Source organism: Canis lupus, chromosome 4, assembly GCF_048164855.1.
Source record: "Canis lupus baileyi chromosome 4, mCanLup2.hap1, whole genome shotgun sequence".
Lineage (NCBI taxonomy): Eukaryota > Metazoa > Chordata > Mammalia > Carnivora > Canidae > Canis > Canis lupus.
This window is the reverse complement of record NC_132841.1, coordinates 54008336-54029923: the sequence shown is the minus strand read 5'-3', so window position 1 is coordinate 54029923 and position 21588 is coordinate 54008336. Positions and strand designations below refer to the sequence as shown.

The 21588-nt window shown below is 37.6% G+C and overlaps 1 protein-coding gene across 3 annotated transcripts in view; it reads left to right on the top strand.

Moving 5' to 3' along the window:
* The window catches only part of SGCD (sarcoglycan delta), a 553266-nt gene extending 534724 nt beyond the window's left edge, over positions 1-18542 (top strand). For all 3 annotated transcript variants that reach the window (XM_072824383.1, XM_072824384.1, XM_072824382.1), the window contains exons 7-8: positions 8407-8530; positions 9918-18542. In XM_072824383.1, coding sequence (XP_072680484.1) covers positions 8407-8530; positions 9918-10091 — 298 coding nt within the window. In that variant the 3' untranslated portion in view covers positions 10092-18542. The remainder of the gene's footprint in view (positions 1-8406; positions 8531-9917) is intronic.
* The last annotated feature ends 3046 nt before the right edge of the window (positions 18543-21588 follow it).

Below are 21588 nucleotides of genomic sequence, written 5' to 3'. Positions count from 1 at the left end.
AAAGCTTTTGTACAGGAAAGGAACCCATCAACAAAATGAAAAGGCAACTTAGTGGGAGAAATATTTGCAAATGATATATCTGATAAGAGGTTAATATCTAAAATATATAAATAACTTTACACAACTCGATACCAAAAAAAGCCAAAAAAATCCAATTTTAAAAGTGAGCAAAGGACCTGAATAAACATTATTCTAAAAAAGACATACCGATGATCAACAGTCATGTGAGAAATACTCAACATCGCTAATCATCAGGGAAATACAAATCAAAACCACAATGAGACATGGCCTTGCACCTATCAAAATGACAATAAATAACAACTGTTGGCACGGATGTCGAGAAAAGGGAACCCTCATGTACTATTGGTAAGAATGTAAATTGATACAGCCCCTGTGGAAAACAGTATGAAGGTTCCTCAAAAAATTAAAAATAGGAATACTGTATGATCCAGTAATTCCACTACTGGTTATTTATGCAAAGAAAATGAAAACACCAATTTGAAAATGCACCCCTTTGTTTATTGCAGCATTATTTACAATAACCAAGATATAAAAGCAGCCCAAGTATCTATCCATAGATAAATGGATAAAAAAGATGTAATACACAGGCACACGCACACATACATACACACACATACACAGTGGAATATGACTTGGCCACCAAAAAAGGATGAGACATTGCCATTTCTGACATGAATGGACTTAGAGGGTATTATGCCAAGTGAGTTAAGTCAGAGAAAGACATATATGCGATTTCATGTATATGAGGAATCTAAAAAACAAAACGAATGAACAAACAGAAAGCAAAATCAGACCCATAAATACAGCTAACTGATGGCTGCCAGAGGGCAGACGAGTGGGAGGATGGATAGACTGGGTCAAGGGGAGGAGGAGATAAAGGCATCCAGTAGTTATGAAATGAATAGTTCACAGAGATGAAAGATACAGAATAGGAAATAGAGTCAGTGGTGTTCTAACAGTGTTGTATGGTGACAGATGGTAACTACATTTGTAAGTATAACATGACATAGGCTTGGCATCACTGTGTTGTACACCTGAAACCACTGTAACATAGTGTGTTAACTATACCTTAATTAATAAAAAAGCACATGAGCCCTCTAAGTCACACTGTATACCTTAAATATGTAATGTTATTTGTCAATAAAATAAAAATACCCATGCATTTCACTATATATAAATTTTACCTTAAAAAAATCAGAAATAATAATCCAGTTATATGGGAAAACCTAAAACATAACCATAAAGAATAGTTGGTATTTAAAAGTATGAAAAAGATAAAAATATGAAAAAAATATGCACAGGATTGAAACTAATAGAAACAGAGTGAGAACAACTATACTAATAGGCAAATGAGGGCAACTACATGGTATAAGAAAAATAGAATAGTTCTAATCTGCTATGTATTTAATAATATATATCTCTTTTAGTAATTAATAGATCAAACAGGTATATGTGTGTTTAATTGTTCTACTCAAATATAAATATATATATCTTGAATTAATAACCATGACATGAACATAAAACATAACACCAACAACTGTAATAATACACACTCTTTTCAGACCGGCATGAATGTTTATATGAATTGACACATACTAGGCCAGATACCTAGTCTTGATTTTTTTTTTTTTTCTAGTCTTGATTTTTTAAAGAATTGATTTTATGAAGGAAATATTTTCTGTTGTAAGATTATCAGCTCAAAACCAATGAAAAAAATATATACAAGAAATTTATCTTAGAAAATCTTATATATTTAGAAACTAAGGAAAACCCCTCTATAAAACATATAAACCACAGGGTCCACACAAGGTGTGAAGCCTACTTAAAAACAAACACACAAAAAAGAAAAATGATAGGATAAACTCACTAAAATTAAAAAATATTTGCACCCATATCATAAATACTCTTCTAGGATCCTGCACAAAGAAAACCCTGCATAACCATAGATACATATACGAAAAATCAAGAAAGGCAAAACATTTAGAAAACTGTAGAATTATCCTTGTTTTGTTCAAGAACTAGAAATTAAAAAAAAGAAAAAAGAGAAACCCAAAAGTTAGTTCTTTGAAAAGAGTAATAATTGGCAGTACTGTTTAAGGGGGAAAAAAGACATGAAAAAAAATATTTGGAACGAGAGATACATAACTACAAATGTAAAGGCACTTGAAGATATTATGAAAAGTTTTGCCAACCAATTTAAGTCTTTATATGAAATGGAAAAATACCAAGAAATATGATAACTTGCCAAAGCCAATACACAAAGAAACACAAAACCTAGATAATCTTGTAATTTTTTTAATAAAATAAGATGTCTTTCTAAAATAAATAAATAAATAAATAAATAAATAAATAAGTAAAGATGTCTCTCTATGCTCAGGTTTATCAATGAGTTTAAATATACAAGGGACAAATCATTCTAGTCTGTAAGAAATTCTAGAATATAGAAAAGCATTGGAACCTGACAAAGATATTTTAAGAAAGAAAAACGGGTTCCTGGGTGGCTCAGTCAGTTAAGCATCTTACTCTTGATCTCAGTTTGGGTGTTGATCTCAGGCTCATGAGTTCCAACCCTGCACCGGGGTCCACACAAGGTGTGAAGCCTACTTAAAAACAAATAAAAAAAGAAAAAAAGAAAAATGATAGGATAAACTCACTTATGAACACAGGTACAAAAGCCTAAAAAATACTAAATAGTTTCAGAAATAGAAAAGATGCTCTGTAATAATGATGTTCAGTTAGTGCAAAAAAAACAACTGATTATTAGAAAATATAATTCATATTAATATATTGAGAAATATCACTTGATAAAATTCATATTAATGAACGACAGAAACGATTAGCAAAATAAGAATAAAAGGGAACTCTCTTATCTTGATAAAAAGTATTTTTTTAAAAAAAGCTCAGAACAAAATATCATACATAAATTGTTCAAAGTTTTCCCTTTAAAGTCAGGACACCAACTTGACTTTTTTGACTTCTAGTCAACAGTATATAGGGTAGTCCTAAACAGTACAATATGAAAAGAAAAAGGAAAGGTATAAGAAATCAAAAGATGTAAAACTTTCATAAATTAAAATAATTAGCGCCTATGAAAAAAGACTTGGAACAACTGCAGCACAAGATATGAAAAACAGTATAATCTACACCTACATGTTGACTATAAGATCAACAAAAAATATTGGATAGCCACAAAAGTATGCTAAACCCACATAGAGAATATTGTTAAACTTTATTGAAATACATCGAAGAAAACATAAGTAACTAGAGACAGATGCAATGTTAATGGAGTGAACATAAATCCAATCAAATTCTATACAGGGCTTCCTTGTAAAATTTAAGTTCATTCTTAAATGTATGTGGAAGACCAAGAATAGCCAAGACATTCATGAAGACCAAGATAAGAGGACATGCCTTATGAAATAAAACACTTTAAATGTTTTTTTAAAGTGTAACAAGTAAGCTAAAATGATTTATTGTCACAGGGATAGATAAAAGAATAGTGAAACAGACTGGAAAGCCCACAAAGAGACCCATAGGTATATGGCAATGCCATATGACAGAGCCAAGTGGACTTTTCAATACATGATGATCCCATTGATTTAACATATGTTTCGACCCCAACCTCAGGCCATTCACAAAAAGTAATACCTGATGAATTAGAAACTTAATGAAAAAAGCAAAACTTGAAAGTCTTGAAAACAGTATATTAGATCTTTATGACATTAATGTAGGAAAGGATTGCTCAGGTAAGACACAGAAAGCTCACACCCTCGAGAAAAGATCATAAATTTTTTGCCATTAAAATGTAAAAATCTTAAAAAGAAATGTTAAGATCTTAAAAAGATACTGAGCACAGACTGAAAAGATACAACCACAGACTCAAAGAAGAAATTTTAAGTACATAGACCTGCTAAATAATTATTTTTCAGAATAGAAAGTACTGCTATTCACACACATAAAATAACAATAATAGAAAACAATTAAAATGGACAAAAGACATTTCACTGAAGGAGAATCCCAAATGGTTTACAAACAAATGAAAAGATGCTTAACTCCATTACTAATCTGGGAAATGCAAATTTAAAAGACAATAGCATCCCATTTCACACTTGTTCCATACTAAGACATTATCAAATGCTAGCAAGAAAGTAGTATAACCAGAACTCTATATCCTACTAGTGGGAACTGTATACAGTACACTACTATGCCCTACTGGTATCTAATCAAGCTGCAGTTACACATACCCCAGGAGCCAGCAACTCCACTCTTCATATATGTGTCCTAAAGAAAATTACATGTGTGCACCAGGAACCACATGTAGTATGTGCATAGATGCACTGTTTATAGAAACAAAAACCTGGAAGCAACCCACATGTCTCACAAAGGGATGAACCAATCACTATAGAGGACACCAGGGAGACTGAATTAATGACAGCTATGTGCTACAGCATGGAGGCATCTCAGGAATAGAATGTTGAGGGGAGGAAGTCAATGGAGAACACTTAAGTGGAATTGTTCTATACGTCAAATTCAAAAACCGGCAATGGTAACTAATATATCGTATAAGGAGGCAAACCTACAGTAATATTATAAAGAAAAGCAAGAAAACAGTCCACACAAATTTCATAATAGTAGTTACTCTTGAGAAAAGGAAATGGTGGAAAGAGAAAAAGGAGCTCAGGACATGACAAAGATCATCAGTAATCAGCCAGATTAGAATAGAAGCTGCCCCCTGCAGAAAGCATTTCCATCACTTGCCATGTGCTGTTGTCCAGAGACTGTTGTTTTCCTCCCAGCTTCCTTCTGGGTCACTGACCTCCAGCACCTATCTAGTCTTCGTGGGCACTTGAGATTATGACTTTTCTTTAGGGCAGTGGTTCTCAGTGTGGTCCCAGAACCAGCAGCTTCAACTTGCCATAAGTGCCGAGTGTTTAGGTCCCACCCTAGGCCTACTGTATCCAAACTCTAGGGGTGGAGGCCAGCAGTCTGTGTTTTAGCAAGCCCTCCCAGGGATTCTGAAGCTCACCTTGAGAACTTTTGTTCTTAAGGACCTGGCCCAGGCCCTGGACCTCCTGCCTGGTCATCCTTCCACTCTGAGTCTTTTCAGTCCTGCTATAGGAGGGCTGCACTTTCTTCTAGCGGAAGCAGTAGTCCTTTCCAAGAGCCAGCAGGACCCTCAGCTGCCCCACATCTGAAGGGAGCCTCCTCCCACTTTGTCTCAATCAATGCATTTTAGCCATTGTGCTGTGACTGGTTCTCTAGGGTCAGAAATTGACATCGTAGGAGTGCTCTGCCTGCCTTATCCCCACAGGGCTGTTGTAGGAGCTTTTTTCCACAATAGAAAGATTAGTATTAACAGTAAAGAGTATCTGTCTTAACGAACTACTAAGTCTGCCTAACAGCAAAAGACGTTAAGATAGGCTGGGAAACAGAATGCAGTTACCTTTTTGTCTCTGCTTCCAAGAAATTGTCATTTTTCACAATAGGAGACAGTTTCAGCATAGCTCCCTTTCTCGGCTCCCTACTAGTTCCCAGGCTGGAGGGGGGGGGGGGGGGGTTGGGGGGAGGGAAGACAGCAGTCATTCTGTGTCCAGTTCTCCAGCCTTGGAGCCCTCCTGCTGATCTCAGAGCCCTTAGGAAATGAATACAAGTAAAGTGAATTCTAATGTCCATCTGAAATGCAAGTGCTTCACCTGATAACATTCTCCTAGGTCCAGACATTTTTTTTTTCTGTGTCAAGCTTTTTTTTTTTTTAACCTCAGCTATCTTTTTGTATGAATCCTTCAGTTTAAATGCTACATAACAAATACGAACACATTCACCATATCCTGAATTTGATGTCACTGACATCAATTGTTTAAGTTTCGAGAAATATTGCCTACTGTCATCACTGAGCCGTATGCAGTACTATCATCCTACCCTCATTTACAGATACTGGTTTCAGAAATACAGGTGCTAATTTCATGAAAAGGTGGCCTTTAACAACAAAGAATGGCATGAAGATATGTTAGGAAAGAAGTCCAGTTTTTCTGGAAGTGATAAGATATACTGGACAATATACTGGCTAAACCTGGGTTCAAATCTTGCCTCTGCCCTTTTACTAGATGTACAACCCTGGGCAAGCCTCTCACCTTTGTGACCTTGTGTGCACAATCAAGACTAAAGAGTACCAGAGTCATAGGATTTTTATGAGGTTTAAATGAAGTAATACATGTAAAGCACTTGGCGTGGCATCCATCACCTACTGAGAAAAAAAGTGATATATTCAAAATGTACTTCAGGAGCTAGACTCATGTGTGAAGTACACTGGGAAGAAGGAAGAAGGAGAAGGAGGCACTCATATAGTCCAGGTTAGAGATGAATTAGTACACTGAGAAGGGAGAAGTTGTGAGTTAACTGATCATATAAAAGAGGGAAGGAACAAGGGGAAGGAGAAGATGGCATGAAGACTGTCACCTGAGGAGGGTGGATGACAGCAGTGCCATTGAGAAGGGGTGAACAAAGTTGGAGTTGAGCAGAAATATTACCAGAAGGGATACTTATGCCGTAAGGGGGAAAGTATCAACACTAGTAAACACCGAAGCCATTAGAAAATGCTGGATAACTGTGTAAGCCAGCCAGACTTTATAGGAGAGAAACCAAATGGCACAAAAGCATCCTCATGTTTCAAAAGTGAGAGAATCAAGAGCACAGGAGGAGCTGAACTGATTGGATGAAGGTTCTAGGCAAGACTGCACTACATAGACATCACTCTCTATTGCTCTGTTTAGTGAGAGAAACCACATGCAAATTAAGTAAGTCATAATTAGAGGTGGAACCACCCTAGCCCAGCACCAAAGTGGTGAAGGTCTTATGAGGAGCCAGTAGGAGAGGGGGATTCTCGCCATCACAAGGGATGGGGTCAGAAAGGAGAGAATAAGTTCAACAGAAGCTCAGGCCTGTCTCTCACCAGGACTATAGACCTGTCATTCCTCTGTAGGACTCTGGTTGGGTCACTGTAGGGGGAATGCAGACATCAATAAAGAAGTGTGAAAGACCTGACTCTTGGCATCTTTGATGGGGCTTAGGATCTCTGGGTGGTGGTGTCCCTACTGGTCAGCTCATTGTTCCTGCCACTTACTGAAACCCAAAAGGGTTTGCAAGAAGTGGTGGAAGCAGAACAGGGAGCCAAAAGTTGGCAGAGAGGCTGTTGTCCCTAATGTTCTAAGTGTCTAGAAGCTGGGGACACAGAAATAAAACTCAGGAAACTCATCTGAGTCAGAGCAGTTTGAAAACCATGCTGAGGTCTGTGCTTCCTAAGTTAGGATATTCTTGTTGTAAAGAGAGAAGATCTTGATCCACTGCTATTTGATGATAATGTTAATATCTAGACCATTCAGGGGGTGGTTAATATTTTTCACATTAAATGAGTTAAGCAAAGGCCCTTCTAAAGAATATTATCCTGTTTTGCTATCATAATTAACATGGAGTGTAGCTGATTCACCTTCTCCCCTTTCTTAATTACATACAATAAAATCTACTCTTTGGTGGTACAGTTATGTGAGTTTTCACAAACACAGAGGGTTGTGTAACCACCACTGCAATCAAGATCCAGAATAGTTCTATCACCTATACCTCCCCTTCCCATGCTGCTCCTTTACAGTCAAATCCCTTACCCTCTCTAACCCTCCACAACCAATGATCTGTTTCTCTCTTCTTTTGACAACTAGTTGAAGAGGGCACAAGATTTCTTTATGATTTGCTGGTATAATAACACTAGTAACAGCAGTATTAATAATAGTTAATATATATAATGATTTTCAATGTGTCAAGCACCACTTGTGACACTTTATAGTTGAGAAAACTGAGGATTCGGGAAATTTTGGAAAGCAAAGAAGACAGGAGGGAAGAAGAGTCTCGCCAGGGTCACAGAGTGTCAGCCCCAGGGCTTGAGTCAGGTCTATCTAACTCCTAGGTCTCTTTTTATAATCTCTATCTGATTCTGCTCCTTTTGACAAAGTAGAAGGGATATCTATCTCTCAATTTTAGAAAGCTCAGTTGAGACCTGGGACCGCCTTACTCTAAAAAAAAAAAAACAAAACTTATGTAAGAATTTGGTTAATTATACCAATAAAGCAATAATTGAGTAGGTGTAGGATAAAATGAAGCCAGGATCCTAGAACACCTTTCCTACAATCTTTTCGATGTGCAATGAAGATAGAACCCAGATATGTTACTTCCTCCCTCATAAACTTGACAGGTTTGTAAAGCAAAACTAAAAAAAGATCCTGATCGAATACTGAAATGCCATTTTGTGTCAATGCTTTGAGCAGCAACTTCCTCTCAAATTTGCAAAAGAAAAAAGGCAAAATGGGACTTTTAATCCTCATCTTACATGTATTTCAGGTTGGAGTCCCCAACCCGGTCTTTGGTGATGGAGGCCCCAAAAGGAGTAGAAATAAATGCAGAAGCTGGCAACATGGAAGCTACCTGCAGAACAGAGCTGAGGCTGGAGTCCAAAGATGGAGAGGTAAGGGTACAAAGGACACAGGTCCGGAGAGCTACAGCTCCAATAAGACAACCTTTCCCACAACTTTCCCAGACTCCCTTGGCATCAAATCTGATCCTACATTTCTAACAAGAGGAGCCAATCAGAAGGTTTTATGTCCAGAACAAATATGTTGAACAGCACAGTTATAAGCCTAACCCACAATATATAAGAGTTATGACTCATTATTTGTAAAGTGCTGAGGTAATAGCATATACTCCAAGTCCAGAATTATACAAACAGCTATGAAAATGAATGCTATTTCTGAATTCATTCTCTCTCTCTCTCTCTCTCTCTCTCTCTCTCTCTCTCATGACCCAAAAGCAAGATTTAGGTAGCCAGCTTAATTGAGCTGTATGTCACATGCATCTGGCACAAGCTGAACGTAATTTACTCGTAGTCATTTTTAAAGCTTATGTTGTATGTTTCTCCTTTGAGAATGTAGAGTGGGACCCAACAGTTATCCCAAATCAGAACAAGACAAAACCTAAATAGGGTTAAGAGCAGGCAACAACAAGAGGATGGAGGACTGCACATATATTCCTTCTTCCACCTGACATAATCCCACTTTAGTGAATAGAATAGCCGCTTGCATTTGTGTAGACAAGGTAAGCCAAACCCCCAAGGAAGTTAGATTAAACTGCAAACTTTTAAAAATGTCTTCATCACATTCATAAGTGAACTTTTCTATTTAAGAGTTTTTAAATAGAGGGGAAAATGTCATTTTTTAAAAGCAAAACTCTTTCCCACTTTTCATATCTGCTTAGAGATTATCCATCTCCACCTGCTTCTGTGCACCAAATACACACCTTTTGATTGGTTTGGCATTTGCAATATTTGTTTTAAAAGAGCTAGTCAGATAAAGCATTCATTTATCAAAACACTCTCTTCAAACAGCCACAAATCACACACATTTTGAAATAGTGACTACATAACCTATGCAGATTATAGCTTGCAGAATCCAGACTCTGGAGAAATTGATTATAATCTTCAGAGTCATGTAAGAGTGGAAAATACTGCATATTCTTAAAGTCATCCCATGCACTCAGACCTAGATGGGGGTCTGAAGGCCCATAGTAAAGAAATGGTTAACCCAGCATTTCCAAATTCATTTCAGTCTAGGACTCAATTCATATCTTACATGATATACTTTTGCACAATGCTCATATAGACCAGTGCAATGTTGTCTTGGTAGATTATAAGCCTCAGGGTAGAGACTCTCTGTCCTGTTCATCTCTGAATTCCCAGTGCCCAGAGTACTCAACATATGGTAGGTGCTCACTTAGGCTGAACACACATCTACTGTCTGAATGTCAAGAAAATAAATGGCAGGTTCTAACTGTCTTTCCTTCCTATTCGGTTTCTTTAGATTAAGTTAGATGCTGCGAAAATCCAACTACCTAGACTGCCTCACGGATCCTACACACCTACAGGAACGAGGCAGAAGGTCTTCGAGATCTGCGTCTGCGCCAATGGGAGATTATTCCTGTCCCAGGCAGGAACTGGTTCCACTTGTCAGATAAACACAAGTGTCTGCCTTTGAGAGACCATCCATAGTGGACGTTGCTGGTAGCATAAAGGCCGTTTTTGGCTTTAGACACTGGCTGCCAGCTATTTTTACTAGAACACAGAAAGCCTATCAAAGACCTTGTGTGTGTGTGTGTGTGTGTGTGTGTGCACGTGCGTGCACGTGTGTGTGTATGTGTGTGGGTGGATATAAATATATATAAATATATATAAATAAATATATATATCCTCTGTATAAAATGAGGTTTCAGTACAAAAGGAACCATGGGTGACCCTGTGATATCCACTGTCATTTCCATGTCAACCCCACCACATACATGATAAAATCAAAACACCGATTGAGGCCCAGTATTCCCTTCAAAGTCACACAGTGTGTCAGACACTTACTGAATATTCACCGATATATTTGAGTAGCTGCATATCTTGCACTTTAGTGTCATTTACAGGGCAGTGATGGCGGGAATCTCCGAGTCACACTCAAGCACTGAGACTCTCGTATTGAAATAGACATTTCATTTCCATTTTTAGCTTTAGGAAGACTGGCCAACTTTCCCCTCTTCAACTGAGGGATGGGGGCAGTGCCATAGAAGTCAGCTGTAGGAACTCAAAGTGGTTGTTCTCCCTTCATAGCCAAATGTATTGGGGCTTTTGTTAGTTGGATGAATGTGGAGGATGAATATTAGTGAAGTTTGAAGTGCTCACCCAATGCCTGCTATCTTCCTTCAAAATCACATATTATCCCACAGTCAAAATAGGAGTTGTAAATCAGCACAAAAATAGGCTAACAGCTGCTTCTCAGTTGGCTGGAAGCTACTCAGTGGCCTGACAGGCAAAGAATAAATGGGTGATAGGTCTCTGTTTAAAGGAAAAAATGGCTCAAGATCTGTTCCATCCTCGCTTTTGACTTTATTCAGTAGCCCCAAATGATCAGGTCAATCAAAATCCTTAAGACTGGAACCCCCATCCCAAGAGAAGCCATTTAGGGATGGAAACCTAATTAAGAGTAGCATGGAAAGCCTAATTAATTTTTATGTTTCCTGAGATTTGCAGGTAATTTAAAGATGCCTTTTATTTCTAAAGGCATGCACAAACTTTGGCTTCAATCTTCTTATATATATTTTTCGTTGGGATATTCATTTTACTAAATCATTATGTTTTCTCTAAGAATAGTGACCCAAGAATCACAAATCTAAAATACATGCCCCCAGAAATGGTCACTAGAAAGTAACATAAACTGAGTTACGTATCTCTCTCAGACTCGCAGTGTTCCCGTGGCCCAGCAGCACCACTACCTGATATGTGGAAGCAGCTCCCTAGTTCCCGCCATCAGCTACCTCTCATCCCTTCACCTTCATCATTGTGCTCCAGGGTCACCCTGGCCAGCTCTTGTGCTGGGACAGGGGATACACCATCTCTGTTCAAAGAGGGGGAAATGTGCCTATGCCTTAAGTCAATGCACTCAGCAAGGAGAAGCACATCCTATTTATCTTGTTGTTACCTGTAGTTTATTTTGGGTGATTGGAGGGGAATGGTTTAGTCATGAGTGGACATCTTAAAATCTCATAGACAAACCAAGTGGCCAACAGACATGGACTCTCAGGAGCCCAATGGAATGATAACTGGCTTAGACAGTCCTGGATGCCATTTGGCAAGCATTGGCCCCACAATCCTAAAAGAAGTCATATTTGTAGGCCTGAATGGCATTTGTTTTTTCTTCAAGGTTTTAATTTTTCTTACTTCACAAGCAGGGGAAGATTTGACATAGAAAATGAATAAGAGATTTGGTAGTTTTGAGAGGACACTCAAGCATCAGGCTGAGATTTGCATACAAAGGATATAAAGGCAAGCTGGGTGTTGCTTAGTCACTTAGGAGTGAGTGGGTGAGCCCTGGAGAGAGAAGAGGTTTCCTAGCCTGATCAGCAGCCCTGCTGGCTTCCAGACCCCATACTCTCTCCAGTCACTCCTCCTCAGCATCCTATGTAGAAGAATTGAGTTGTTCAACGGCAAAACTACTTAGTTTGTAACATTAGAGTCTAAAAAGGAAAACCCTAAGAAGATATCAAGTTGCTCTGGATTGGTATTATTTATATCCTGTAGGATCATACTGCCAGAATTTGCATGTTCTACATACAGGGTTTTGTCAAATAGGAGAGCCCCCCCCCCCCCTTGGCTATAAGGAACACCTACCCCATATCATTCAGACAGTAGTAGCTATGAGGCTCTCCATGGCTAAATACCTTAACACAGTATTTTTAAGCAGACAGACCATCTTTGCATTTTGCCATCTCAAGTACATAATCAATGGATAATAAGAAAACAAGGTTCCCTGAACCTCTTTCCTCTGATTTTGTTCTAATCATCATATGAAATTCTGAGATCAGAACCTTGGTGATTTTATGCCCATAAAAAATCGAGGTGATCCCACTTGCAGAATTTAATCTTCAAGGTAATCAGATCACAAATAAGATAATAATAGCAAACCAAGAATAGAAATCAAGCACCTATGAGGGACAGACATGATCAAAACTTCTGATTTTCATTTGTGCTAAGTGACCACGTAATATACCACATAATAGGCAGGAAACTTAGCATCGTCTAAATTATATATTTCAGTTCAGACTATAGAATTCAGTATAATGCAATCAAAGTTTTGTTCTCCCAACTTCCTCCAACTAGAATATTTGTCTGTGGTCAGTGGTTATGAGACAAGGTTTTAATTCTAGGGAAAGAAATCTACATTAAAATTCTATAAACTTTAATTTTAAAAACTGGGATTCTTTCTAATCTTTATATATAATATATTCTGGACAATCACACTCCAGTATATTAAGCAGCAGGTGGCGTAAAAAAGAGTTCAAGTGAATCTTTTATAGAAGTTCTAGTATACTAATATTCTTCAGATTTTTAAAAATTAAAAAGTGATCTCCAAATATGTTTAGCCCTCAGTACTATTTGTTATCTGTTCAATAAGTCATAAAAGTTCAGTCTTAAGAAACTACTAGCATATGACTAAGGTTTTCAAAAGCCCTTATGGTGGCATCTCTGTAGGTGGAAACTTGGTATGAGGCTTTCTAATTGCTCTGTTACCCAAGGGATAGATCTTATCAACTTGAATTGGCTTTAACTTCCTTTAGGTCAGTTTCTTTGGATGATTTTCATTGTATATCCAGCAACCATAGACCAAAGATTGCTTAAAGTTTAACTCTAGAGCAGGGGTCAGCAAACTGTGGTCCCTAGACCAAACCTGGCTCATCACCAGTCTTTGTAAATAAAGTTTTATTGTAACACAGACATATCCATTCATTTCCACGTTGTCTGTGGCTGATTTCATTCTTTAACAGTAGGGTTGGGTAACTGTGCCAGAGACCTCATCGCCTGCAAAGCATAAAATACTATTTGGACCTTTCTAGAAAAGTTTGCTGGCCCCAACAAAGAGGTCATTTGTGCTATGTGTTGGACACAGCTGGAAAGAAAGTAAACTCCACAGTAGCATGGAGTAGCCCTACATGTATATGTGTACTTAGGAATATAGATACTTGCCTATAGAAGAAAAGGTTAGTCTTATGTTACATGTAAAAGTGATCCACTTGTCTGAGAAATGCAGGTTCACAGGATTCTTGCAAAAAGGGAGGATGGAATCAGGGGGAGACTTAGTGCAAAAGGAAAGCTGTGATCCTCCAAGAGTTTTTTTTTTTCCTTAAGACCCTTAACAGAGAAGTGGTTCCCTGGTCACCATCTTATAGGACCAGAAGAGAAATGGAAGTCCTATGATTTATATTTACAATCTTTCTCCTGAAGAGACTGTTTCTGCAATGTCACAGGTTTTCCACTTCACCATCACATATTCCAGAAAGATGCCCATTCCATGGTCCTCCAGAGACTATTTTTAACCAAGCAGGTCTTGTTGACATTCATCAACTCAGTTATTTACACCTCCAGTGCACTTGCCATTCCTATGTCCCTCCCCAGCCTGAAGGGTTGGTGGGACCAATAAATAATATTGGAAGAATAATAAATATTGGGAAAAAAGAAATATTGGAAGCAGCATTTTAAAATATGTAGGAAGAAAAAAATATAATAAACGTCTTTCATGAAGGTGTTTAGTGGGGAAATGAGATCAATGCCAGTTTGATTTTGTTTTCAAGAATTTGGTCTTTGTTCTTTGGTGTAGCAAGAGTGAAAAAAAAAAAAGATCTATTTTGAATTCCAGTATCTCTGCCTCTGTGTAGTATGGCAAGTTCCTACCAGAGATTTGTCTTTATAGTCAACATCCCTACTGCTAAATCCATACTTCTATTCAATATTATTAAAACAGCATCAGTAATGACAGTCTTTGTAAGCATGAGTGTTCATATGTCGGAAAAGAAAGTTGTGTTTTTTAATAAAAACAGCCACCACTTACCAGAACCTAATCAACATCACTTAAAGAGCCCTTTTGCATTTTATCTGGATTCAACCAAGAGGATTAAATTGGCAACACTGCCCTCCACAGAAGCAACTACATGAGAATATCTTGCTTTTGTTTATTTTAGGCAAAAGGTAGCATGATGTTTGAACGAAATAGGTGAAAAGATCCATGTAAGCACCTGATCCTTGTTTTTTAAGGCTCTGTGAGAGGAGAATCTCATTTAAGTAAGTTGTAAACAAAACCGTTTGCTCTCTTTCCCCTGCACCAGGAAATCTTAGGCAAAAAAAGGATAATGAAGCAGTTCCTGGAATGATACATTTGCATGGTGCCCCAGTAGCAGGTGGGGGGAAAAGTTAAAAGAAACAATCTGAGAAAACAGGCCTTTTATCTCAAAGATAAAAATGTCTCTCTTTTGGTCTTTCATCACTTTCTCCTCAGGGGAAGGTTCCCCTACTTCTAACGTATTTCCATTAAAATAGTCAAAACTACTGCATTGGGATGTCAGATGCATCTCTTTCTTTGTGGCAATCTGAATTTAAAATTATACAGTTGCCTCTGAATTTCTCATTCACAAAGCTAAAACCACTGATAAGAGATAAAGCAGTCTGAAGCCTGCTGCTTCAGCTAGCACACCATACCACACACATTAGCCCTTTCAAAAGCAATGGGATTTCTATGGTTCTTAAAAGCTTTCTTCATAACGGAGTCCTTGAAATTTCTTCAGGCAAGTCTGAATGGCAAAGGAAAAATCATTATTTGCAGGAAGTCCTTGTTTTGATTGTTAGAGCATAAATGTGAAAAAATTCTCTAGTTAGGGTGACCCATGCTCATATATGCTATTTGCTTTGGTTTTAACCATATTCCTTCCCCCCCCACACACACACACAGATACACATACACTTCCTGTTATAGATACTGACAGAGTAAGAAATTAGCATCTTCTTTTGAGAAAAGAAAGCAATTGCAGAATCTGGGGCCCTTTGATGCAATAGAAGGTGTGATGTCCTAACAGTGTTGATGGTATCAAATCCATCACTAAATAGTCTCAGCTGTCCCACAGCAATGCTAACTGCTCTTCTTCCATTGCAGCCCAGCAAGTGGTAATAGCGGTTCCACATCCATGAGTTTTACAATTGGGATAGAACAAAGAACTTGCTGTAGGCAAGAAGTATTTTTAGAGTCCAAATCCACCTGTCTACATAAATGGGAAGCCAGAGTAGCCCCAAATGCCTCATTAGGCATCTTGACCCCTCAGTAGTGAATGAGGGGGTTTGGCTTCATCACTAAGTGCTAGCTGAAGTCAGATAAATACAGCAAACGTGGCAAAGGAAACATTTGTTTTACCTAAAGTTTACTCTTCACATATGAGGCTAGTAGTCCCTCTGCTTCCAATGTTTTCACAGCCTACTTCTACGCTTGGGTTATGTTGGTGGAATCAGAGTTAGCTCAGACTCCATAATGTGAAAAATTCCCAACTGATCAGTTAGGTTACACAGGAGCAGTAGAGCAAAGGAGTGTCCTAAGGCAGGGAGATGCTATTTGTTGAGAAGGAAGACATTGGTGCGTTAGTTCCCATATTCATCCAATTCAGGAGATTCTAAATTTGAAAGTCATAGGTTCTTTTTTTGAGAATCCGAATACTCAACCTTCTCCCAAAAAAAGAATCACCCACAAAACTTTACATAAAATCAAAGCAATTTTCTTGGACTTGAAGCCCATTTTAAGATATGGCAAAAGCTGTATTCCATTTTCTAATAATGTTTATTAACTGGTATTCATTAAGCACTATATGCTAAGCATTATGCTCAGTATTTTATATGCATTCACTTATTTCACCCTCGACACAATCCTTTGAGTTAACTTCTACTTTGGATTCCAATTTACAGATTTGGAAACTGAGGCTTAAAGAGATTAGAAAACTTGTCCAAAGCCACTAACTAGACAATGGCAGAGCTAGAATGTGGGTCTAATTCCAGCCCACTATCTATGAAGCCACCAATACGTCAAACTATGTTTCAAGCTGTTGAGAAGTGACTCCTATCGGCTTTTAGACTAGACTTTCTTGGGTGGATAAGGCTATAGAATTTGCATCTCCCTTCCCTCTGTAATCTCTCATCCATGACAGTATCTAGTACTAAAGTAGAAATATCTAGGTAAAAGTATAAGTGATTTGTCTGAAAAATAGAATCTGGAACCCCCCCACCCACCCAAAAAAAAAGTAATTCATTTGTTCTGTGTGTGATTCTTATCAAGTCAGACTTCCTGTCCTTACAAGTAGAAAGATTCCCAGGTTGTCAGCCTTACATTTAAGAGAAAATTATAATAGTGATCTATAGGCATGGGCTAAACAAGTCAGCATTTCTGCATACATACACATCCTTCTCCTATTCTTCACTTAAAGAACAAATAACTGATTTTAGGTGAGGTCTTGGTTATCATATTTCCTGAACTTTATTTGTGGCAAAATGTAAGGGAAGAATCAAATGGAAGGGAGCTCAATCTCTGTTGTTGTCCCCATTATCCCTTTAAGAAGATAGGAATAGCAAGAACTCAGTTAGCATTATGCATTCAGTACCCAACCTGGCCACTTTGGCTCTAATAATGGCTTGAGACCCATACCCATACCTTGTCCATCATCACTAATAGGCCATACCCGCCTCCATGACCAGATTTCTTCTTGCCAAAGTATTCAGGCCATTACTACCAATTGATTGGAGTAGGAAATGGGACCCATTTGCCAATTCTTGTCTAAACAGTGGCTCCCTTTAACCTTGAACTTATACATTTTAACTGGTGTCCTAGATTCAGCAATGAGGTTGGTGTCTTTCCAACTACTAAAGGAGAAGATGAGTACATCTGAAGTTCCTTACAACTTGGTGGCTTTGGAGCACTTTCATCTTCTGAGCAAAGGGACTAGGGTTTGATATGTAAGAGTTAAAAGACCTAAAAGCATTTTGAAGAATTAACTCATCCAGGGACCAACTGAACAGGTTATAAACCAGTGTGCCCCTGTTAAGGTCCTACTGTCCATCTACCCCCACCCAATGCTGAGAGACCACAGCCACAGAGACTGAGGTTCATCCTGCTTTCTTGCTTTCGCAACAGCACATATCTGATCCACTGGGTAGTTAACAGAGCTTCCCACTGGTCCCAACAGATACAGCCCCAGTGCCAGCCAGGGTCCTATAATGCTCCTCTGGCTCAGTCACCCCATAAAACCTCAGTAAAGGGATAAGCTCAAAAATGTCAAAACCTTGTTTTAGGATAATTCAGGAATTTTCGTTTACTGGTGTCTGTCTTCCAGTGGCAAATCAGAAATGGGTACCCTTTATGAGCCTTATGGAACTAATATCACCAGAGCCAGAAATCAGGTTCTCCGGTAAGAAGGGGATAAGTAAGCAAAATAAAGGGAAGAACTGGCACACCCAAATTTGGGGTGGACACAAAATTAACCTAATTCGTATCTAGTGTTTTAGTAAGGGAATGGAGTTTTTATGCATTAACCACATCCTCAAAATATATATAAAAAAAATTTTTTTAAATTTTAAAAAACCACATCCTCAATCAAGTTTCTCCCTTTTGGAGGACGCTAAGAAGGAGAAACACATCTCTTAAGAAGGGCATGTTTTAAAAGGAAAAGGTAGAGGACATCCATCATTGTGCTGGCTAGCTATGCTTCTGGAGAAGCCAGATTCTGGTGCTTTTAACAGAAAAGATGAGGTCATAGAAGTCCCATTTGCTTGGAGATTTTGTAAAAGGAACCCCATTCCCATAAAGCAATTGAGTTCAGCCTTTGGGTTATTTTTGGGTTTGTTTTGTTTTTCTCTGGGTTTGGGTGTGATGTAAGAGAAAGAGATTTTTAGTTTTGTTTTGTTTTAAATAACATCAATCCTTGCACACTCTATGCAAAAATTTTGTAAGCATTGCAATAATGCTATGAACTACAAGGAACTATTTTAACTTTATTACACTTTCTGTATAAAAAATTTGTATTTAATATTATTTCAATTGCAGTCTTGTAAAATATATTAATAAAAATAATGATTGGTAAGAAGGAAAGCACCCTTGTCCACTTCTTCAGGGAATTCCTCTTTCACAGTTAATAAGTCAGTCACTCCTACTGACTCTACCTCAGAAATAAATTTTCAGATTAACTTCTCTTCCAAATTTCTTTGATCAGTGGCACATTGATTAAGCCACTTTTGCCTCTCTGGAAGAGATTTACACAGGCTGCCTCATAAAAGAGAGCTTATTTTAAGGTACTACATGGCCTAGAATTGGGAAGAGTCCCCAGTATTTGGAGGTCAGGAAAACAGCCAGCCTCTGCTGCTCTCCTAACGACCTGCATAGGTTCCTTTTGCTACATTTTACCACAGCCCTCTCTGAATCAGTGAAGATGCCTATCCAACTGGTCAATTTTAGGTAAAATATTTTTAATCATGCTACCTTAGCATTCCTGGTCAGCCTACAGATGAGCCACCTTTGGGCCAGGGGGCCATTCTTGGTCCAATCAGCTTTCATTGTCATCCAAAGAATAACCTAGCATTGCTGCCCTACATGGTGTCATGAGTGAAACAATCTATGAAAGAAAGCATCATGAAAGAACCACTCTAATCTACCCATCACAATCAATCCTCCTTGTTGAGCGTCTCACATCTCCTGGCCTTCCACACTGCTGTTTTTGCACATACTATTCCATCCACCTAGAATGCCCTTCCATCTAGCACCACCTTATGCCAGCATATCATCCTCTTCAGGATCCTATTCTCTTATCACCTTGTCTCAGTGGTCTTGATCATTCTTCCTCAATTTCCCTATTAATTTGTTCTGATTTCTTCCATAATTCTACATTGTACTATGCTTTATCAATTTACCTATCAACCCGGGACCCTAGAATGCTTCTGTTCATTTTTAAAATTTGTAAAAGAGTAATGACATCTAAATTGATCCTCATGTTATAAGGTAGGTAAGTCATTTCATCATCTAGAAAATCTAAGATAAATTTTACATATCCAGAACATGATAGAACCAGTGGCCATTCCCAACCATATTTTCATGGTAGGCTACATCTCATCAAATTTAACTTCTGATTATGAATGACACTAAAGAAGTATTACAGAATCCTCAAGGTAAAAAGCTATAATAAAAATTTCATTCCCAGGCAAGGTGCAATTTATCTGGGGAGGGGGGGGAGGAGAAGGGGGCAGTGTGACTATATCAGAAAAAAAACTAAATCAAAGAGAATGAAACAGAGAAATCACCATTCAAGAGACCTGATGCATTGATGGACAAAATGTTGAAGTGTCCCTAAAATAATAAAGAAACACTATGAGAGGGATAGGCTGTTACTGATAAGTCAAATTAACTGACATCAATGTTTACACATAATTAGCAGAAGAAATACCAGAAATTTAAAAAGAGCCTTATTCCTTCACTTTGAAAGAAACAATTTTTAAGTGGCCAATAGATATCAATCAGTAACTTTTAGATTTCCTCCAATCTTGACTCCTTTAAAAAAGATGTGAGATTCCATAACCTACTTAATAACCCAGCCTTGCTTTGTCAGAGGAAATGAACCCAAAGCTAGTGAACAGGGATCACAGTGCAGAGACATGAACACATTGTGAACAACGTTTGAATCAGCTTCTCTAAGTCTGATGACAGGTTAATTTTAGTTGGGGAATGACAAATTTTAATTACCCTCAATAACATCAAACACTTATAGTTGATTAATTTACAGCCCCCAAGGAAGACTCATGACCTATTAGTGGACAGACAGCAGATCAGCCTTCAGAACTTCCTAGCACAAGTAATCAGACATGATTATAGAATGCTTGTGAGATATTTCAAGATAACTCTTATTAGAACTTAAAGTGGATATCTAAAACATGAGAATAGAATCTTCCAAATTATATTTTAATAGGAAGTAACAATTTTGAGGTGGCAAAATTTAGGAAATAAATAATCAAAAGTAGAAGCTATAACACTAAATTGTCTGTTTTAATCTATTATTGTACCATTGTCAAGAGTTGCATTTAAAAATAGGTTGGGCAAAAATTAACCCATACAACTCAAAAGGAAAATCTTTTTTTTTTTAAAGTAGAGTTTATGGTATAAAACATTAAGAGAGATTCAGATGAACAACATGTGATGATGAAATTAGTCTTACTGATATATAGGATTAAACCTATATAATGAGCAGACAAGTAATAAAAACCAGAAGTCCACAACTTCAAAATATAAGAAGAAAATTGACAAATATAATTGTAGTGGGAATTTTGTACCACTTGTTATCTTCTAACTTGCAATTTGGCAAAGCATAAATAAATGAACATATACATATTCCCATACACGTGGCACCAAAGAAAGCAACTGCTCTTTGACCATCCATGATCATATAAAAGAAATAAATACAATCTCAAAGTGAAAATAATTAAAGCAATCTTTCTTCTCAGGCTATGTTTTCTGAACATAGAAATAGATGATTTATGTTACCAAAAATTCTCAGGAATTTCTGAATTGAAAATCTTTTTTTCTTTTTAAAAGACATTTTATTTATCCATGATAGAGAGAGAGAGAGAGAGAGAGAGAGGGGCAGAGACATAGGCAGAGGGAGAAGCAGTCTCCTCACAGGGAGCCCAATGTGAGACTCGATCCCTGGTCCTAGATCATGCCCTGAGCCAAAGGCAGGCACTTGACTGCTGAGCCACCCAGGCGTCCATGAATTGAAAATCTAATCAGTGATTTGAGAAAGGACACCAACCTATTTAAGAATTAATAATTAAAAACACTAGAAATTATGAAATTTTGCCAAAGCAGACTTCTGACATGATAAAAGCATTTAAACATATCAATGAAGAAATGAATAAACAAAGCATTCAGCCTAAGATGCCAGAAAAATCAACAAAAGAACAAAAATCAACAATAAATATAAGGTGACAAATAATTCTAAATCTTACCTCTCAAAAAAATTGAAAATAAATATCTAAGACAAAACTGATCGGAAAAATTGAAAACATAAAAATAAGTTTGAGATACACATGTAAAATTTAAAATATGTTCTAGCATACTTTATAACATGTTTTTCCCTATGATAAAAAGTAGA